Source organism: Trifolium pratense, linkage group LG2, assembly GCF_020283565.1.
Source record: "Trifolium pratense cultivar HEN17-A07 linkage group LG2, ARS_RC_1.1, whole genome shotgun sequence".
Classification (NCBI taxonomy): Eukaryota; Viridiplantae; Streptophyta; class Magnoliopsida; order Fabales; family Fabaceae; genus Trifolium; species Trifolium pratense.
The window spans coordinates 60190551-60212350 of NC_060060.1; the positions used below are offsets into that span (position 1 = coordinate 60190551).

General features: G+C 33.8%; 3 protein-coding genes and 1 pseudogene across 3 annotated transcripts; 1 reads left to right on the top strand and 3 right to left on the bottom strand.

Moving 5' to 3' along the window:
• Window positions 1-1934: 1934 nt before the first annotated feature.
• LOC123909279 (mRNA cap guanine-N7 methyltransferase 2) lies at window positions 1935-6803 on the bottom strand. Its single transcript, XM_045960095.1, has 10 exons — window positions 6476-6803; window positions 6291-6385; window positions 5577-5648; window positions 5209-5318; window positions 3951-4076; window positions 3762-3854; window positions 3418-3486; window positions 3191-3279; window positions 2993-3090; window positions 1935-2285 (listed from the first exon to the last, which is right to left on the bottom strand). Exons 1-10 carry the CDS (start codon window positions 6654-6656, stop codon window positions 2145-2147), a joined length of 1074 nt encoding a protein of 357 aa, XP_045816051.1. The 5' UTR covers window positions 6657-6803; the 3' UTR covers window positions 1935-2144.
• A 285-nt stretch (window positions 6804-7088) lies between these two features.
• Window positions 7089-8609, bottom strand: LOC123909280. The gene is made up of 2 exons (XM_045960096.1): window positions 8102-8609; window positions 7089-7144 (listed from the first exon to the last, which is right to left on the bottom strand). The coding sequence occupies exons 1-2, from the start codon at window positions 8607-8609 to the stop codon at window positions 7089-7091; spliced, it is 564 nt and encodes a 187-aa protein (XP_045816052.1).
• Window positions 8610-10038: 1429 nt separating this feature from the next.
• LOC123909281 (uncharacterized protein HI_0077) lies at window positions 10039-13834 on the top strand. The gene is made up of 4 exons (XM_045960097.1): window positions 10039-10270; window positions 10355-10474; window positions 12177-12407; window positions 13326-13834. The coding sequence occupies exons 1-4, from the start codon at window positions 10088-10090 to the stop codon at window positions 13692-13694; spliced, it is 903 nt and encodes a 300-aa protein (XP_045816053.1). The 5' UTR covers window positions 10039-10087; the 3' UTR covers window positions 13695-13834.
• A 3678-nt stretch (window positions 13835-17512) lies between these two features.
• On the bottom strand, window positions 17513-20507 carry LOC123909282 (annotated as a pseudogene).
• Between the last annotated feature and the right edge of the window lie 1293 nt (window positions 20508-21800).

The following is a 21800-nucleotide window of genomic DNA, read 5'->3' on the forward strand; positions in this document are numbered from 1 at the left end:
TTAAATACTCAATTCATAAGAAAATAGTTCGGCCCACGAACTTTAAATACTCAATTTAAAGTTCTGCGACGAGATAAGTAAAATTCGATAAAAATGGTTTCATCAATTTTTTTTTTTTAGTTTTAGTTGTTGCTATTTTTTTTTAGCCTGCTGGAAAAAAATTATTTTAGGATGAATGATCCTTTAGATCTTGTTTCTCTTAGTTAAATATATTTGTTTTAGTGTGGTTTTTTTTTATTTTTTATCTTAGTGTGATTTTTCTTCATTTTGGTGCGGTGTTTGCTTGTATTCAGGTTGAAACATTAATTTCAGCCAATAATTTTGGTGTCACATAGCTACAGCCTACAGATTTAGAAGCATGAATATTTCGATCAAAGATGATATGGAGGAGCATAAGATGTTTTCATAATCATTCAATTTTAATTTTAAACCAACAATTTAAAAACAACATAGAAGTGTGAATTAAAGTCATGTGCAGCAGTGTAAGGGACTTCAACCCTTTATGCAAGTGTTTGCTGGTATGGTTGTTTCTGGTATGAGAAAACTCAGTGTTTTATAGATTTTTCAACATAGATTTTTTTTTTTGACAATCAACATAGATTAAATGACCGTAGAAATTTCATATCTATTATAATTTGATAAAAAGAAAAAGCGTGAGCTAAAATATAAAATACTTTGAAGTAAAAAAAAAAAAAAAGCATACTATTATTATTAAAATTCTTATTATCATTATTATTAAAAATAAGGTATTAAGGATGAGATTCAAGATCGAGAAAGTTATTTTAAGTTTATGATCATGCACCATGAACTTAAACAAAAACAATAAAAATGAAATGGGAATTGGGGAAGAATGGAGCCTACTTATGTACTTGGTCAAATTCTCATGCTTTTCTTATGAGTGTTTATGTTTGTAATGATTGTTATCCTACAGCTGTGTTAGGATCACAATTTGATTAGATTTGACTAATTTGAAGGTTACTTAATTATTTTGTTGATTTTATTATTTATTTATTTTAGATCCCCAAAATTTATCTCAAAATGACCAACTCATTTCAATGTTCAGTATATTTTTTTCAATAGTATCATTCCTTGTATCGCCAACAATTCAATATCTTCCACATTTCATTTATAACAAAGGTGAATATGTCAATAATACATGATAAATGTACTTTTTTCTTTCTTTCTTGTTTACATGATAAATGTACTTTTGTAAAGGTATCTCTTTCGTTTGTATATATATATTTTTTTTTTAATTTGTGACACTAAGTTAGTTATATTGGGATTGACAAAGTATAAAATCATACATTTGTTTAATTGTTTTATGTTTTGCATTAAAACTTTCTCATGTGCAACAATTTTCACCAAAGCCACTAGATTTGGTCTAATAGTGAGGGGTTTGGGTACTACTATACTAGAGATCATGAGTTCGATCCTCAGCTCTATCGTAAACCAAAACAATTTCCACCCCTAAACTCGATCTCCTCTTATCTGTATATGTTTAGCTCTATCTCTCCCTCGACAATATAGTATCCTCAGCTTAATCCAACCGGACTCCGACGGCTTCCAACAAATCAAATTGTACTGCTGCTCGACAATATAGTTAGGATTCACCTATCACTAAGAATGGCTATAACTAAACAAAGTTCTCTTTCAGTTTGTACAAAACAATATTAAAAGTTAGGATTCTCCTATCGCTAATATTTTGGATCCCTGCTTTGGGCATGCAGCGACATTAAAACTCTTAGAGAGAGTTTGCCGCCCATTTGAGTTCCACAAGACTCAAGGGACTAGTCTCTGCAGTTGTGTGCAGATCATATTGGTTTTTATGCCATAAAAAAAAAAAAAACTTTGAGACATTCCCTCTGTTCCTTTTAATTATGCCGTTTGGGACACCGGGGCAAGAGAAGATCCGAAGAAAAGCATATGACTAAATCTGCCAAACTAGGATAACTTAACCTCTCAATATTGACTACATGTTAGATAAAATAACAAACCTTAGAAAAGCAAATGGAAGAAGTACGAGCCTAACTTCCTCTTGTTTGGGGTGCCAGAAAAATACTAACAGCATTAAATCAGCGAAACTAGCTAAAACCTATAGCGTCATTTTTTATAATGTAACCTATAGCTTCGTTAGAACAGCCATGTCAAAGTGCTTCTGGAAAACGTAATTCTGCTGGGCCAGGGCCCAATATCCCTTTCTGCTCGCTTATCTTGCCAATACCTACCCCAATAGAAGGATCTACTACAAAAAGTCCATTGATTTCATCCTCTCGCCAAATTATTCCCTGTCAAAAATGTACCATGCAAATGCAAGTGAGTACCATCCACAAAAAACTAAAATATTTTAGACGCAATAGAATTTAATTTTACATTTTATAAAACAATTGAAAAAACAGAAGCAACAGGTAGAAGCATTTGTGCAAAATTCGTAAAGTATAAGTAATTCTATAAAGTCACAGGAAGGCAAATGAGTAGTAATTTCAGAATTGTCAGTCTTAAAGAAAAAAGCTTATTAGTTGCTTGCTTTTCCCTGAAGAAAGCTAGTTACACGAAAGAGGGCGGAGCCTAAAGTTAACCACTTTAGATTGATGATTTTGATAATGGCCTTTTTAGCTTATTATATATCACTTCAGAAAAACTTTTCCACTATTTTGATCTAATTGTCAAAATTTATCAGAGTTCAGACTTTTTCACTTATTCTCTTAAATGACTCGCCAATATATTGGAAGATTTCCTAGTTTATTTACAATCAAACAATATTGAGTGCCGCCCATAATGTGAACGACTAGAATGTTAAGATTCTGATGTGAACGACTAGAATCTTTAAAAAACATGTCATATGATATGACTTGTTAAGGGAAATGATAAAAAGAAACAGGCACCTGATACATTCTTGATTCTAGGAAAGTAAAAACAAAACTGATCAAAATATAAATTCTTATAAAAGTAGTACTACATCGAGGTAAAATAGCTCATAATAATCATTAATTACCTCGTCAAGATTATAACTAGCATCTTGCAATATTGGAGTTGCAATTGGTGGCGTTATGTCTGGGTCAGGCTTTTGAAATATAAATGTTGTATAGAGACCTGCATTGGAGTGGAAAATCCCACGAGTATTTTCATAAACAAGTGAACCAAAGAAATGTACAAGAAATAAAGTGATAAAAAGAAACGATTAAGGCATTACCAAGCACGTCATATGATCGAGGAAGAAGTCTACCCCTAGTATCCAAAAGGTTTGGAGCATAGTTCGTAAGCAAGCCAGCCAATTGTGCTCTTGCAGCAACAATCAAGGAAAGTAAACTCAATAAAGTCTTGCAATTTACAAACTCCAAAATTGGTAATAATGCAAATTATATAATTGAAGGATTTAGCATAGAAGGATCAGTATCCTCCAGAGAAGGTGATACCAACCTGTTGTCATCATAAAATTCCGTTAAATTTTGGATCTCCACATACTCAAGTCCAGCTTCCCTAGCCAGCCTGTGTTTTATGAAGCAATAGATACATGAGATCTATTTTACAAGTCATGATGGAAGATACAAACCTAAACAATACAAGCAGACACCCATTCTTCAGAATTTTAAGTTTTGTTATCCATATCTTACAAAGTCAATTGCAGCACATTTGGAATTTCTTTATGTGAAATCTAAGAAAATCAAGCTTTATCATTTTATAAATCAGATTTGCTTGGTAACTATTTCACCAGAGTGGAATTTATAAAGTGCACTGGCCATGCCAGCAGATTAGAAGGATACCTGATTAAACTTGGAAAGTGAACCAAGCAATGGGTTTCAGCAGAGACATCATTAGCAAACTTCAGCTGATATTTCTTTCCAAATAATGGAAACCTGGAAATGTTATGAAGATTCAAATGAATAACAATAAACTGTAACTGAAAGCAAAGTATAAGCAACATGCAGTTAATACATTATGAAGATGTGTACTTTTCTTCTTCAACTTCAAAAGTAATCATGTAATTCTCTGTCCGGATGCTGCAGTTGGGAACAATGTTTGGCTTCATGCCGCTGCCTTTGTTGTGATAGGATTCAACATTCTTCTGATACTTTGCCCTACATGCGGATAATGTTAATATTGTTCGTTATATTCATGTGTAAAGATCTCATGCAGATTTTATATTAACTTTTGGAGAATAAATACTCAATTTGGTCCCTGAAATTGTAAGACCATATAAACCTAGCCCTCTACATTATCAGTATTCCAAAATGATCTCTAGAATTCCAATTTTGGAATATTGTTAATGTAGGGGACTAGTTTGATACAGTCCTACAATTTAAGGAACCAAATTGGGTATTTACTTAATTCTCAGAAAAATAATAATGAAGACAAAAGTAACAGAGCTCAACTGCAAAAGTGATGTGATGGGAGAATTCTAGTATGCAGAAAATAGAAAGAAAAAGTTACAAGTAGAAGCACAAGGAAAATTGCTTAAACACAACAAGATGATTCGCTCTAACACTGGACTTAATTTTATGTGGATTTCATCTGAAACCACTGGGCAGAAATAGATCTCGTTATTATTATGAAAAGCAGTCCACCTTAAAGACAGTCACTAACAGAAAACTCTAAACTAAGCTGAGGATCCATCTGGAGATCAGGTTTGACACTACTTTTTGAACATTATAGTTATAATAGGGTGAAAGACTGAGAAATTTAGGATACGGTGGTAAAAAAAGAAAAGGCATAGCTCAAAGATGTCATTCAGAAAAGAACTACTAGATTATTCCAAAAAAAAAAAAAGAACTACTATTCCCAAGACAAACAAAGCAAACACAAGGATTTTATCCAATCATGTATCAAATTTAAGGGATGAAACTGAATAAGAGGGACAATGTACTTGGACGTCTTCTATTCCCAAGACACGGTTTTTCAGAATAATGGAAACATTGTTCGTTGCAGTAACAATCTAAAAGCAGAAGAATCCAAGATAATTCAAATTCTAAATATTAAAGCAGACCTATACAGTGCCGTCGAAGTAGTTCATTCAAAATTGAGTGCACAACAACCCTTTTATTTGATGCATGCGATGTCATATGGGTAAACCCAACCCCAAATCTACAAAAACTTGTTTGGACACCATATGTTATGAATTTTCTTCCCCTAATGGAGAATACACACAAAAAAATATAGAGAACGTGGAACTAAACGGGTGAATAATATGCCTTTGACAATTGAGTCCCATACCATATAGTAGATGAGTCAGGAGTAATACCGAGAAAATATCCCCCTGGTTTCAGTAGAGATGACACGTTTAGAAGAAGTCTCCGCGCTTTCTCTTCAGTTTCAAAACACAACTGCATTAGAGATATTAATCAGAAGAGGACCAGCAAGCAAATCCGAGGGGACTAAATATCAAGAGAGCAAAAAAGTGTCAGAAATGATAATGACTGCAAGCAAATACTAGAATATCTCAAAAGGAGTTGTCGAGACACTACCTATCTGCATTTACTTACTCTATCCATATTTCTTAAGAAGACTTATCATGCAGAGTAAAAACAAAGGGTTATAAAATAAGACACTCTCAAAAAATGAATTAATAGAAAGTATGAGACCTGCAAATGCTGCAAACAGCAGACAAAATCAGCTGTATTGGTCTTCTCCTCCAAATGCACTTCTATATTTTCCTATCAAGAAAAATAAGTTAGTTATATACAAAACAGAATTTTATTGTATCAAATTCAGCGGTTTAAGGAGAGAAGACCCAAAAAATGAACGGCTCAACAGTGGAAAGGTGGTATCATAGGAAAACAAAATATTGGTTTAAATGAGATTTTGGTTTTAATCTCTGTAAGTATTTTTGTTCAAGTTCATTCCTTGCAAATTCAAAAACTATTGTTTTTAGTCCCTGAAGTCATATGTGGCTTAATATAATCATGCCATGTGGCCCGATAACCTGACATTATGGACTAAAAGCAAGAATTTTGAATCTGCATGGACTGAATCCAAACAAAAAACTAGCAGAGACTAAAACTGAAAAACGCTATAATTGTGAGGACTAAAATCATATTTAAACCGAAGCCATTAGGTTGGTCTAATGGTGAAAGGTCATGAGGTCCTAGCCCCTAGGTTCAATCCTCATTGGCTCCATTGTAAACCAAATAAAAAATAAAAAAATCATATTTAAACCTTTTGATTCATTTACATCAAATAAGCAACAAGTTCAATTTATAAAACCCTAAGTTGGTTAATGGTAATAGTTCCAAATAATACCAGCAACAGATTTTTAGCAAAAATGGTTAAAAATTGAGAATTTAACAGTGACTAACAGTTGAAGGGTCAAGCTGAAAGAAATCGGCAGAGTAAGATTTCCTATTGCTCTCCCAAGCTTGTCGAATTTGGTCTATCCCAGACGAAGAAACATCTGATACAAATACAATGCATTAATTAATTGAAGTTAAAGATAAATAATTGAATTGAATTGAAGAAGCATATGTTATGTTGTGTTACATACCGATACCAATGTAGTGGGCAATTTGGGCGTCGAGCCATTTATCAGCATCAGCGCCACCACCACAATACAACTCGCAAACGGTGGCGTAAGGGTGAGCGAATATCTTGATGAGAGACATTTTAGCAAAATCGTAGAGACGTTGATGGTTTGAATCGCTTTTCCCCACCAATTGATTACTCATCGTTCTCTTATTTTCAAGCTTGAATCTTGTTGGTGGAAGAATGCAAGTAGAGATGATTCGGAGAAGAAGAACAAGAAGAAGAGAAGAGAGAAGCTACCACCGTCTACCACCGCTATTGTCAAAAAATATTATGTTTATTTTTATTTTTTTTGGTGAGTAAAATATTATGTTTATATATTACTAGAACATCGACCCGTGCGGTGCACGGGTCTAATTAGCTATAAGATATATAATGATTAAATAATATATGATAATTCCAATAATGTAAGGTATATGAAAAAAGTTGAGTAACATTAAACGATAGTTCAATAATAATTTTGGATAAATATTCATACAAAGAAAATTATGTTATATTACGAAAGACTTCCTTATAGACCACATTCGAAGTCTTAGTCGTATTTCACCGTCGTCATCGATGATCAATATTTTTAATCATTTTCTAGAAGTAACTCTTGAAATTGCAACATACAACTGACCATGTGAAAACACTGGCGATGAAAGATATATCCCAACATGCTTTAAAGATTGCCTCTGACTCTTATTAATAGTCATCGCAAAAGAAATCATTATAGGAAATTGTCTCCGTTGAAATTTAAAATGAATTATCACGTCAGATGGTGTCAGAGAAAATCTAGGTATGAAAACCTGATTACCAATATTACTTCTTGAAATAAATTTTCCTTCAAGAGCACGTTTTCCCAATCTCGTAATAATAAATATTGTTCTATTGCATAATCCTAATTTTTAATTCAAATTCCTTAATAACATAACTGGAACTCCAACTTTAAGTCTCAACTTGTGATTTAGAAGTCCCGACGTAGAAATCGTGTTAAAAAAATCGGGAGTATGAACATCATCCACTGTTTGACCGTCTACATTTTGTGTGAGTGTAGTATCATAACTCAAGTATGTTTTTTCTTCACCAGAAATTAAATCCAACATATAATCATTTATTGTGTCGACTATTGAATTTTTAAGAGCTAGTATAGCTCTATTTTGGAAATACGTTATATCGTTCATGTTTTGTAAAAATTTGGGATATGTGCTTTCAACGATAGAAGCAAGAGGATCACCTGAATTTGGAATCAATAAATCTGATGGAATGTCAAGTTATAAATCATCGTCGTTTTCATCTCCAATTTCCCCATCGCCAACACCCAAAACCCATTCAGAAAACAATTTTCTTTGTTCAACGTCTGCACTCGAAATACCACCGAGAAGCCTCATGTTTTTACTTAATGTTAAAACTTCACAAAAAAAATTTAAGAACCGAAGAATTAATAGTAGCATGAACAACTTCTGACCTTGTACCTTTGGGTATTACTGGTAGAATTTGTCTAAAATCTCTGCCAAAAACAACTTTTCAACCGAAGGGAATGTGTTTATTGTTTTTTTATCAACAGACTTGAGAATATCTTTTAAAGTTCGATCAACAGCTTCGAAACAGTGTTTGTGCATCATTGGTGCTTCATCCCATACAATGAGGTTTGCTTTTTGTATTAATAGCGCCAAAGGGCTTTTAGGAACTATGATACATGTTGAAAACTCGTCAACATTTAGAGGAATACAAAATCTTGAATGTGTTGTTCTACCGCCAGGTATAAGCAATGTAGCGATCCCACTTGAGGCAACTGTTAAAACTATCTCACCTTTTGAGCGTAATGCGACTGACATGACCCTCCAAATAAATGTCTTCCTTGTACCGCCATAACCACAAAGAAAAAACACACCATGTTTGTTTTCGTTAAATCTTGTCATGATTGTGTCATATACTTTATGTTGCTTTGAAGTCATAGTTGACATCAATCTAACATGTTCCTCAGCTAATGATTGTTTGTTATAATTCAATTCGTCGTGTATTAAACTATTTTGTATATCAGGAACTAATGATGTGTCTGCTCTAGGCATTGGAGGATAATCTTTTAAACTCTTCCCACAACTACGTAACATCATCTCAATATCTCTTAGTGCATATTGTATCAATTGATCATCGGTTAATATTAAATCTGCAATGTTAAAATCAAAATAATGAATGTGATTAGTGACATGACTATGATTGTGTTTGGTTGTATTGCAAAAAAATTGATTTAACAGAATTGAGTTTGATAGATTTGATTTTGGTTAAAAGTGAGTTAAACAGAATTGATTTATGTTTGGATACATTAACGTAAAAATAAAGGGTATTTATAAAAAATATCAATTCTTTTTCCATTAATCTTTTTTGACAAAATTCTTTTTCCAATTTTAAAAAACTACAATTTAATAAACTGCATAATAAATAATTTAAAAAGTGATATAAGTAAGGTTACATGAGACATTGAAATGTGAAAGATGGTTTTTTTTTTAATAGATTTAAATATTGTTGAAGGTGTTATAGTATGAGAATATATATATAACTTTTCAAATCACACGTGATAATAACTTTCCAAATCTCACATGATAATTATTCTCTAAATTTATGATCCAGTAGAAAAAAAATCATTGATCAGGAAAGACATAAAAATATTTCGTGATGAATAATATAGTCAACAATAATTTTGATATGATATACTTTTATATATTATGTTAAAAAAAATGTCAAAAGTTGTAAACAAAAAAAATGTCAAAATTTTATCCATTATGGACCAAAAACAAAATAAAATTTCTTTTAGCGACGAAAGCATGCAATTTTATTTTATAGGGATAAAAACTAAATTTACCTAATTTTATAGGGATGAAAAATGGGTTTCCATGAGCATAACTCAATTGACGGACACATCTCATATATTTTTTTTTCCAAAATGATCATCGAAAGTTTGTGAAGACAAGAACTATGCGGTTTCATGGCACCTCGCCACTGAAAGAGGTTGAAGCTTCGACTTTAAGAGAGAGATTTTTTGACTTGTTGAATTAGAGTTTTCAAGACAAGAGTGGTCATTGAGCTAGATTGTTTGCTTATAACTCTAAATGAATTTAATTATATCATAGAGTTGTCACAAAATTACCAAAACTTGAGATAGTAGTTTTTGACTTTTTGTAAAGTGACAAACAAATTTTATTGCTCATTCATTAACAAACACATCAAATATTATATTGCTACTATTTTTGATGAATGAAATAATGAGTTTTTGTGTGTATTTTTTTTTTTTTTTTGGGATAAAACAACTTATATGTTATTAATTAATAATAAAGGCATAAGCTGTATTAAAAAAAATTCAAACAACATGTATATTTTAAAAAAGAAAAATGTTTAATAGTGCTCCTCTATCTTCCGAATATTCTTTAAACATCTTAAATAATAAATTTTTTTAAAATTTTATTAAAATATGTGTATTGAAAATTAAAATATTTCACTTTTTAAATAAATTATTTATTTAATACCGTCATTTTAAAAACAAAAAAGAATTCGAACATAATTGGATGAATCGAGTCCAGCAACCAAATATCGAGAAATGGGGGCCCACGAAGAAACCTTGGTGGAAGCAGCGCTCCGAGTTCTGAACACCGCCGACCCGTTCGAGAAGGCCAAACTCGGCGACACGGTGGCATTACAGTGGCTCGATGGCACCATCACCGAACCCTACAACTCTTCTATCGACCTTCACATCCCTGATCGCCCCGCAAGGCTCTCCAGTGTCTCTGCGTTCTTTCCATTTACCGCCTTTGTTGTGTTCGATGAAATTCCTCACTGACATGAATTGCTTGTTTTGTTTTTGCAGGTGAAGTTGGTAGCTCCGAGCCTGATGCCGAAGCTGGGTAAAGCAGGAAGCTTGCAGAGTAGGGTAAATATTGTGCATAGTCTTGCTCATACCGAAAGCTGGGCCATTGACTTATCTTGGGTACTCTCTTTTTTACACTTTGTGTATCTACCTATGTATCTATTTTGCAGTGGCAATGATTGAAATACAAATGATGTGTGATTTTGAATCGGTTCATTGGCACATGTTTTAATATTTGGTTTATGGCTGTGTTCCCACAATTATGTTCTAATTTCTAACAACCTTGTTTCAGTATATAGATTAGGTGGATCCCATAATTAAAAACCTCTTTTTTTTTTTTTAATAGAATTTTCCTCCTTTTTGTCTCTGTCTCCACGTTGAAGGAAAAACTGCAAATTTCTATTTGGGATTTTGGTTTAAAATAAGTTTTGTTTAGGGCAATGTGCTACACTCTAGCAATGGAGCTGGAGAATTTTCAGCAATGGCATTGTTTGATATAAATAATTTAGAGCTAACAGCTTCAAAGCACGCGCTTTTGCATGTGGAAAGAGTTTTTTTTTTTGTTTAACCTCTAATGATCACGTGGAATGTGTTCAATGCATACAGTGCAATTTGAAATATCATTACAATGATGCAAAGTACGAGGAAATTTAAGAGAGTAATAAGCAGGTTTGGGGACTGCTAACTATAGTCTTGCCTTACAACGGTTTTCACTGTTTTATGTTATGAACCACGGATACCCCAACACTGTTATAGTATCAGTATCGTACATGTATCATTGTTCAACAAGGAGTATCCTCCATTTTTTAAACAAAGTATTAATTGATACATTTGAGCAGAATTAGAGTCCATACTCATTTATTAATCTTTGATGATATTAAAAAAATAAAAATAAAAAAAGAGAAGTGGGAGAGAGATATGGTTGTGTCATGACTCATGAGATATTATTGCAGATGTACATATTCTATTTTGACCCTGGTGATGACTGACTTCTTGAATTGACAGAGTTGTCTCTTCCCGAGTTAGACTTGGGATTATGCTTTCTTGAATCATGAGAATGAGGAGATGAAAATGATACTTTGTGACATTGGTTGAGGAAAAATGCATTTGTGACATATTTAAAAGGATAGGAATACATCTTTGACATGGATAAGAGAAAGATATTTGTATATGCTCTTTTTTGTAATGATCACAGATTCACAAGTATCTTTTTGCACGTTTTGATCATCATCTACATATATAGTTATATATTAATAATAGATACCAATGTCCCTTTGGAAATATTATGTGTCATACCGTACTAGTCCATGTCATATCTTTAGTTTTTAAGAAATCCTTGTATCTCTGTATCTATGCAAGTATCGTATGCATAGCGTATTAGGTAAACGGGCTTTGTAAGTTTTATATGAGGTCTTCATCTTTCCTCTTTGCACAAAATAATGAAAAAGGAATTTGATCATTTTATATTCCCTTTGGCTTTTAGCTTATCTGTGACTAAGCTGTGGTCTTGACATAAATCTTCTTTGGTGGCAAAAATATGTGATTTACTCTTGTTTCTGCATAGTTTTCTACAGTACCTATTTTCTAGTCTAAATTAAGTGTTCAGGAAAGATTTAACTTTTGTAAGCCAAGCCCCCTAAAATTTGAGTAAGTTGCACTTTTAGACGTAGAGTATGAACTAAAGTTTAGTTGGTTCTTTTACCTGTGCATTTGTTATTGTCCGTTTGGAAAACATTTAGTTTTTCCATACAGTTCATATGCTGTTAGCCTGTTACAAAAATTTACTGGTTAAAGTATTAAGATGTATAATAAAATCTTGCAGGATATAATAGCTCGTTTTGGTAAGCAAGAGGCAATGCCTAGAGAATTCTTTACAGATTTCGTGAAGGTAGCACAGGATGAAGGGAGACACTTCACTCTTCTTGCTGCACGACTTGAGGAGCTAGGTTCTTATTACGGAGCATTACCGGCTCATGATGGTCTTTGGGATTCTGCCACTGCCACTTCCAAAGATTTATTGTCTCGAGTAGCAGTTGAACATTGTGTCCACGAGGTGTGTCTTACGTTGAGCATTTCTGCCATGACTGATTTTATGTTTTTGCTTTATGATGAATTGATGCAATGCAATGCAATTAACCTGATTAGATACCTAGATCTCTTTTTTTTTTTTGTGAAAATGAAGACTTAATCAAGAGGGCTGCTTGTCAATGCTGGATTTATGGGTTTTTCAAGGGGTGGAATGGGAGTGAAGTGCTTAAGAAATTCATGGGGAAAATGAATAGACTTTCAGAAGCTTTGATTTTTCAAAAAGAAATCAGTGTTCCATATAGTTACTAGTATTTTTGAAATCATTTTCCTTTGGTGAACTGAAGAGTGAAATTTTCGAACCCGAGTTGCAATGACATGTTTTATTGGTAAAGTTTTGAAGCAAATGAAGATTTGTCAACAAGTTTTTTTCCCAATAGAATTTGAAACTAAATAAATTTAAAATGTCAGCAAGTTAATTTAAGTTATTTGGAATTTTGTTATTGTGCATAAACCAATACATAAATTTAAAATGTCTAAACGGAAGTCAAATTAATATTGGAAAATCCGGCATTGTGATTGGTGCATTCAATTATGTACATATGTTAATCAGTGTAAAAAGTTTTATACTGTCACTCAAAAAGTTTATCGGGTCATTTAACAAGTTTGACATATTTATGTAACTTTTAGCTTGCTCAAACTCATCATTTGAAGTGTGAATGTAACTTTGGTTGATTGTAATAAAAAGTTAAACTCAATGTTCATTGTTTTATTGGTCAACTACTTGAATTAACATTAATGGTTTCCCTTTTCCTGCAAATAAATTTCAATTTGATTTAGTATTTAGTATTATTATTGCCAATTCTCTTTCACACACATTGGTCTACATCACATCAAAATGGTCTTATCTAAAATGTATCCATCCCTTGGTTGAGTATGAACACAGGCCAGAGGACTTGATGTGCTGCCTACAACAATCTCACGTTTCCGCAATGGTGGCGATAACACTACAGCAGATTTACTTGAAAGTGTAGTTTATCCAGAAGAAATTACACATTGTGCTGCTGGCGTAAAATGGTTCAAGTATCTATGCCAAAGGTCTAGAAATATTCAAGCCTCAGATCAAGAAATTTGTGCAGTGGAAAATGGAACAGCAACGGAGGGGAATGAAGTGATTCCAAAGTTTCACACAATAGTGAGGACATATTTCAGAGGACCTTTAAAACCACCTTTTAATGAGGCAGCCAGAAAAGCTGCTGGATTTGGTCCTGAATGGTATGAACCTCTTGCTGTTAAAGTGGCCAATGCACAATAACCAACATGGTAGCATGTTTCTTTGATTGTAATTAGGAATTTAGGAGTTTCTTGATGCACATATCTTGTGCAGCTTTGCATTGAATATCAGTTTTGGCATTTTGGGCCTTATATTAGTTATATATATTTATATTTCAAAATTTTGTTATTTATTCTATTTCAGAATATTGATGTTTTAATTGAGATCTAATACCATCTTGTATTTTTCCTACTTTGATGAATGAAAGGGAATGGATCATCTCATATGTGATTCAAACATGAGAGAAAGTAAAGTGTGATCTCTTACCAATTTCAAACCCACTTATCTAAATTATTTGTGTGATGAGAGATTGCACTTTATTCTCTCATGTGTAAAATCATACGGATCAATTTCCGTTTTATTATGATGTCGGAAATTCAAAATGTTACTTCAAATCAAATAAATTTCACCAAAATACCATGAGATAATAAAATTATACAATAAGAATTATCAAATTATTAATAATTAAAACCATATTGATCTATACTACTTCGTATATTTATTGAAGTACAGTAATATTTATCCAATTTATAAATACATTTTATTATATTATTCATAAGGTTTTTTTTTAATCAATTGCTTTACATATCTTATGTTTCTCCACAATGCCAAAGTTTTTAAGTGATTAGAAACACAACTTTAATATGTCTAACAGCCTTTTTACTTGTGCAAATTTTTTATTTATAAATACCTAAAAAAAAATATGAGTGATTTTAACTTGTAATATTTAATTAAAGGTTGCTATTTTCTGTTATATTCTTTTATAGTTAAAAACAAAGCATAAAAATCATGTATATATAATTCCTTGTTTTTTTTTTTTTAAAAAAAAAAGGTATTAAGGATGAGATTCAAGATCGAGAAAGTTATTTGAAGTTTATGATCATGCACCATGAACTCAAACAAAAACAATAAAAATTGTAACCAAAAAAAAAAAAAAAACAATAAAAATGAAATGCGAATTGGGGAAAAATGTAGCCTACTTATGTACTTGGTCAAATTCTCATGCTTTTTTATGAGTGTTTATGTTTGTAATGATTGTTATCCTACAGCTGTGTTAGATCACAATTTGATTAGATTTGACTAATTTGAAGGTTACTTAATTATTTTGTTGACTTTATTATTTATTTATTTTAGATTCCTTCATTTTAAAATAAGGAAAATGCTAACGAGTGTCCCTGAGACACTCTTTAACGCGTTGCAATAAGGATATTGATCGATCTTTATGCTTCCTAGCAGCTTTACAATTAAAATCAGCTACCAATACCTATTAAGTTAAGACCGCTCAAGTTCTTGAAACCAGGGAGCTCCAATGCATGGCCAATTTCAGTGAAGGTTGGAGACCTAGTTCGAGACGCATATCTTGAAAGAGAGCCATCACCTCGCCCAACTAATTCAATGGAGTGAATCCAAATCCCCGTATTGGTGAATAAGCCAGTGAAAAGTTGATAAAGAATTAACTCCAAAGTCTAGCAACATAGGCATTACAATTGCCTATTTATTTTTTGAAAAACCACTTCCACTCAACAAACCACCACAGCCTGCGCAGTGCGCATGTTCCACCCTGACTTAACCCATCGAAATTGAATTTAATCCAACCTGACTCCGGCGACTTCCACCAAATCAAAGTGTACTGCTGCTCGACAATATAGTTAGGATTCTCCTATGACTAAGAATGGCTATAACTAAACAAAATTCTCTTTCAGTTTGTACAAAACAATCTTAAAAGATACTCCCTCTGTTCCTTTTAATTATACCGTTTGCGACACCGAGGTAAGAGAAGATCCAAAGAAAAGCATATGACTAAATATGCCAAAATAAGATAACTTAACTTCTCAATATTGACTACATGTTAGATAAAATGCCAAACCTTAGAAAAACAAAGGGAAGAAGTATGAGCCTAACTTCCTCTTTTTCGGGTGCCAGAAAAATACTAACAGCATTAAATCAGCAAAACTAACTAAAACCTATAGCGTCATTTTTTATAATGTAACCTATAGCTTCGTTAGAACAGCCACGTCAAAGTACTTCCGGAAAACGTAATTCTGCTGGACCAGGGCCCAATATCCCTTTCTGCTCGCTTATCTTGCCAATGCCTACCCCAATAGAAGGATCTACTACACCAAGTCTATTGATTTCATCCTCTCGCCAAATTATTCCCCGTCAAAAATGTACCATGCAAATGCAAGTGAGTACCATCCACAAAAAACTAAAATAATTTAGACGCAAACTAATTTAATTTTTCATTTATGAAACAGTTGAAAAAATAATAATTCTGCAAAACAAAAGAAACAGGTAGAAGCATTTGCACAAAACTAGCGTATAATAATTCTATAACGTCACAAACAGGCAAATGAGAAGTAATTTCAGAATTGTCAGTCTTAAAGAAACAAGCTTATTAGTTGCTTGGTTTTCCCCGAAGAAAGCTAGTTACACGAAAAAGGGCGGAGCCTAAAGTTAACCACTTTAGATTGATGATTTGATAATGGCCTTTTTACCTTATTATATATCACTTCAGAAAAACTTTTCGACTATTTTGATTTGTCAAAATTTATCACTGAGTTCAGACTTTTTCACTTATTCTCTTAAATGACTCAGCAATATATTGGAAGATTTACTAGTTTATTTACAATTAAACAATATTTAGTGTCGCCCACAATGTGAACGACTAGAATGTTAAGATTCTGATGTGAATGACTAGAATGTTTAAAAAACATGTCATATGATATGACTGGTTAAGGGAAATGATAAAAAGAAACAGGCACCTGATACATTCTTGATTCTAGGAAAGTAAAACCAAAACTGATCAAAATATAAATTCTCATAAAAGTAGTACTACATCGAGGTAAAATAGCTCATAATAATCATTAATTACCTCGTCAAGATTATAACTAGTATCTTGCATTATTGGAGTTGCAATTGGGGGTGTTATGTCTGGGTCAGGCTTTTGAAATATAAATGTTGTATAGAGACCTGCATTGGAGGGGAAAATCCCACGAGTATTTTCATAAACAATTGTTGAAAGTGAACCAAAGAAACATGCAAGCAATAAAGTGATAAAAAGAAATGATTAAGGCATTACCAAGCACGTCATATGATCGAGGAAGAAGTCTACCCCTAGTATCCAAAAGGTTTGGAGCATAGTTTGTAAGCAAGCCTGCCAATTGTGCTCTTACAGCAATAATCAAGGAAAGTAAATTCAATAGTCTTGCAATTTTGCAAATGCCAAAATTGTTGTTTTTTTTTTTTTTTTATGATATCATGAATGCAGTATGATTTTGACCTAAGACACTGACGGACATCAAAATAGAAATGCATAACGCAAGTAGGAAGCAACCTTTTGCTATCCTGGGTCAACAATCACAAATGATTCCGAGAATAGAAAAGCAGTTACGTGTAGAAAAAGTAATATGGATGATAAACAGACTATGAATACACAGTGAGGTGATCAGGTGATGAATAAAAATGACTCAAGAAGATGCAGAGTTAAAAGTCAGAAAAGGAGAGTATCTATTTAGAAACAAAGCACTTGTGTGGTGGTGTTGATGAAAACCAGTTCAACCTCGGGAGTTCATCTATTCCAATAACCCACGACCAGATCAGAAATTAAAAAAAAAAAAAAACATTTTTAGGATAGAACGGGTTTATCTTAACTTCAAACTCGACATCCAAGTCTGACTAAGAGTAGAGTAGTTTCTCAGTCATGAATCAGTTACCACTGCTCAGCAGCTCAGCAATTCAGCTTACACTATCTAAACCCACATTTGAAATCTCGGTGCTAAGTTCTTCCTCTTGAGTACTGGACTTAATGGTGCTCATGCAAAAGTCAGTGATGCATTCTTGAACGTACCGGACTTAATGGTGCTCATGCAAAGGGACGTGATGCTTTGGAATTGATGCATGCAAGAGTTAGTGACAACTTGAAGACCTTCAAAAAGATACCTTCTGTTGTCTGACCATGGAGACAATTTGACACATGCAATCCCACGACCCACTTCAACACACCCAAATGCATGCAAGTAGTTTATGACAGGATATGCTAACTGAGGTGAACCTCAAACAGATATAGCGCGGCTGATAGCCAACTTGGCCCATTCAGCAGATTCTTTAATCATATGATCGTCTGAGGTCAAACATTCATTTAAAAAGTCTCTGCTTGACAAAGACTGTTGAATTAAAGAACCGGCATTGCTTCCAAGTGTATAAGCTAAATCTCCAAGGACTCCGATAGCTGTTTTCATAACCACGTCATCCCTACAGTAAGAAAAGTCAATGAAGTCACTAAAACAAGGAATATATCACAATTGAAAAAATAACTTTTGTCCTTTCTCACATGTCTTTTTCCATGTATATGATATCCAAGAAGTGGAGGATGTGGGAAGCATAAGGAATCAAGAACTGCGTTTTAGATGAATTCTTAAACCCTTGGAAGATCCCAGAATATGCCTCTAATATCCCATTTCTCAGATTGTTAATGTACTCTGTCATTTCCATGTCAAAGCCTGATGTGTGTGCGTACATCTCTGCAGCAATTTGTAGTGTGTTCATTGCGTACGTTAAGTACTTATTGAAGTTGTCTCCTATAGCAAGTGCTATATCACCAATGCATGAAAATAGTGGGGGCTTCACAGAACGGTGCAAGTTATCACTTGACAAATTTTTGAGAAGTTGTGTCATAATCCCATCACAGTAAGGCAGTATTTTATCCTCCAATGCCCTGCATATGTCGCCTACTACACCAACAGTTACGGCACAAACTTGGTAATCCTCAAAATTCTGAAGGTTAGCCTCCAGAAACTGGTAAAATTCAGGCAGGTATTTAGCAAAATCAGGGCCTATTGCATAAGCAAGGGCTCCAATAGCTAGCATGGCTTCCTCATGGGTGGTGGCATTTCTACGAGCAAAGATTCTGATGAATAGTCCCATTATATGATCAGCATAATGCAAGAAAACATATTTGGTAGGTTCTGAAGAACCTAGCTTCTGAATAATTACTTGCAAACAGCCACAAAGAAGGCCCGTAAGTTCACTCTGTTTTTCTCTTTCACCAGAAGAAAGATTTTGTGCTTCAAGACATTTGTGCAGCTCCATCATGATGACAGCAACTAGTTGTAACACCAAAGGCGCTGTTTCATCTGTTGAACATCTTACTACTTCATTCAATGTTTCATATGCTGCCGTTCTTAATCGTGATTCTGTAGCATCCTCTCTCTGGGTAACAGTGAGAAGGGATTGGACAATTTCCTGGAAAAAGGGAGTTATAGGAGATGTTAGCCCACATCCTCGTAATCCTGGGCAAGAAAATACAGGGCTCCACAGGCTTTCTCAGCAACATTAGGGACATCCTTCATGCATGCTCTGAAGGAGAACTGTCATAATTTGTTGGGCATTTCCCTCATTAATAATAGTTGTGCCAACAATTGAACTGTGAAGAAATTCAAACATTCGTCCCAAAGTCCAAGCAGTGGTGTCTTTAACATGGTTACTTGGATCCTTCACTAGAGCACTGAGCATAAACGGAAGAGCGTGATTAACAAGAGGTACTAATTTGTCTGGGGAAGGCCCCTCCAAGATAGAGCCAAATGTATAAGTGGCTGCTTCCCTCTGTCTCCAATCTTGTTTTGTAATGTTCTCCGCAATGAAGGGCATTACTAGTGGAACAATATCATCTCCGGTAGTACGAGCAACTAAACCAAGGCATGTACCACCTGATGTTGCAATATTCTATGCACCTTCATCCAGATCTTGATCCTCTTCTTGTTTAAGTAATGTTTCCAACAGCATAGGGACGAGTGCAGGAAGGGCTTGCTTAATGAAATAAAAACAAGGTATATCAGAGTCCCTGGTGGTATCACCCACATATTCTTCCAAGATATCAGTCATCTCATCACAAACCATGCTCCAAAATTCAATGGCTTGGAGAGCAACAGACTCCTCATCACCCCTAACAGCCTTTGCTGTGATGTTATATATATATATATATATATATATATATATATATATATATATATATATATATATATATATATATATATATATATATATATATATATATATATCCTGGATGTAAGGAGCCAACTTTACAGCTTTACATAATACATGTCAGCAATTGAGACCAAACATTCAAAAGCTGTCTGTCATATTTTCACTTCGGGAGACATAGTTGTCTCACAAACAACTCTCATGATATATTCACGCTCCATATCATTGCTAAAATTAGCCTGTGCGAATCCAAGAGCATTATATAATGCCCTGGTAGCAGCAAGTCTTACATCATTGTTCTTTTCAGATGAATTCATACCTTGAACTACAGCAGTAAGAATTTTATTTACTTGGTCTTGATCAACAACCTCATGAGAGACCTCTTCACACAAATATCCCAGAGTCTCCAAAGTTGATGAGCTCAGGCCACTGTTTCTGAGGAAGCTCAATTCCAGCAATTTTGGCAACAACTTGAGTTGCTGTAGACCGAGCCTCAAGTACAAGAGAAGAGAGTGTTTGCAGCAAGCATGCCTTAACTTGGGCCTTTGCTGCAGAGTCCAATGACAACCATCTCTGGACCAATTCTCGCTTTCTGTTTTCATCCTTGGCATCCAATGCATTTTTAAGTATCAAACCTGCCAACTTTCGGCTATCAACTGGTTTATCTTCACTTGCTAACTCTCCAGAAAGAGAGACCAAGAAACCTGGAAGGTTTTGCTCCTGAAATTGCCGCAGACTTTCTTCAGCATGCTTACGTACAGTCCCATCAATGGATTGAGCATTTAAAAGTGCCTGAGTAACTTCCATCGCCATGCTATACCTAATTGCAAAAAACAACCAGCTCTTAATATTCCACTTATAAGTTTAAAAAAGATGAAGAAACATAAAAAAGCGAGGCAAGATAATGAGTCTATCAAAGAAACGATTAATTTATTAATAAATAAATTATCCAGATTGCAGATCTAAAGACCAACCAATTGGCCAGCAAGTTGATGAAACAAGGCAATATATAAAGATGGCCACAATATAACAGCAATATATTATGAATCAAGCAGAAAAATAAAGCAAAAATACAATCATATGACTGGTACGAAATGAAACAGGAAAAAGACGGATGGCAAAAATTTATTCAAATCAAAACTGAATTTCTCAAAGTCTAACTTACACAATATGCTCGAATAAACTATCGATTTCCTCCTAAACTATCACTCTCTCTCTCCAATTTAGTCCATAAACTATATAAATAAAATCAAAAATATCTAAATTATATGAAATCCATCACTTTAGTCACTAAACTATATGAAAACCCGTCAATTTAGTCCCTAAAATCCTAATAAGTTAATAGCAGGGACTAAATTGACCGAGTGTATTCTTCGAGGACTACATATTACATTTATATAGTTTAGGGACTAAATTGAAGACAGAGTGATAGTTTATTCATTCTCTAATGATAGCTAGTTCATATGAGTCAAAAATTAATTGAGTTTTTCACTATCCGTAACATTTATCAACCTGAAACAATAAAACCAAGCAAATCTGTACTTAACCGAATGCAGAATTTACAGTTGACTATACGATGGCAACCGCGTGTGCCCATGCTTGCTTTTCATCTCGAACAAAAATTAACATCGAATAGGTCCATATAAGAAGACGTTAGTCACTACATTCAAGTTTGAGCATATTTCCAACATAGATGCCTTCAAGTGCAGGGTAAGTGTGGCACCACCGAACACAATCAGCCTCGGACCAATATACACACACAGGCCTCTCCGACTGCAACCACTGGTGCCTTACCAATGAAACTATCAGCAGGACCAGCCCCAGGTACATACTACAATACAATGGACCTGAAAGTATACTAACACACCTGCAAAAGCTGAAAGAGTCTCAACCTGAATATGGATGACATTGTTAATAATTGGTTGGTTAAATCAATTAATTGACACTATAATAAAGCAGAACCAATCAACCATCAATTGACACTATAATAAAGCAGAACCAATCAACCATCAATAAAGTACTCTGCAGAATGGAAAAAGGTGCTGAAAATTCTTAATGGAATGCATTAAAAAAAAAAAAATTTATTGATTCAATATGAACAAAACACAG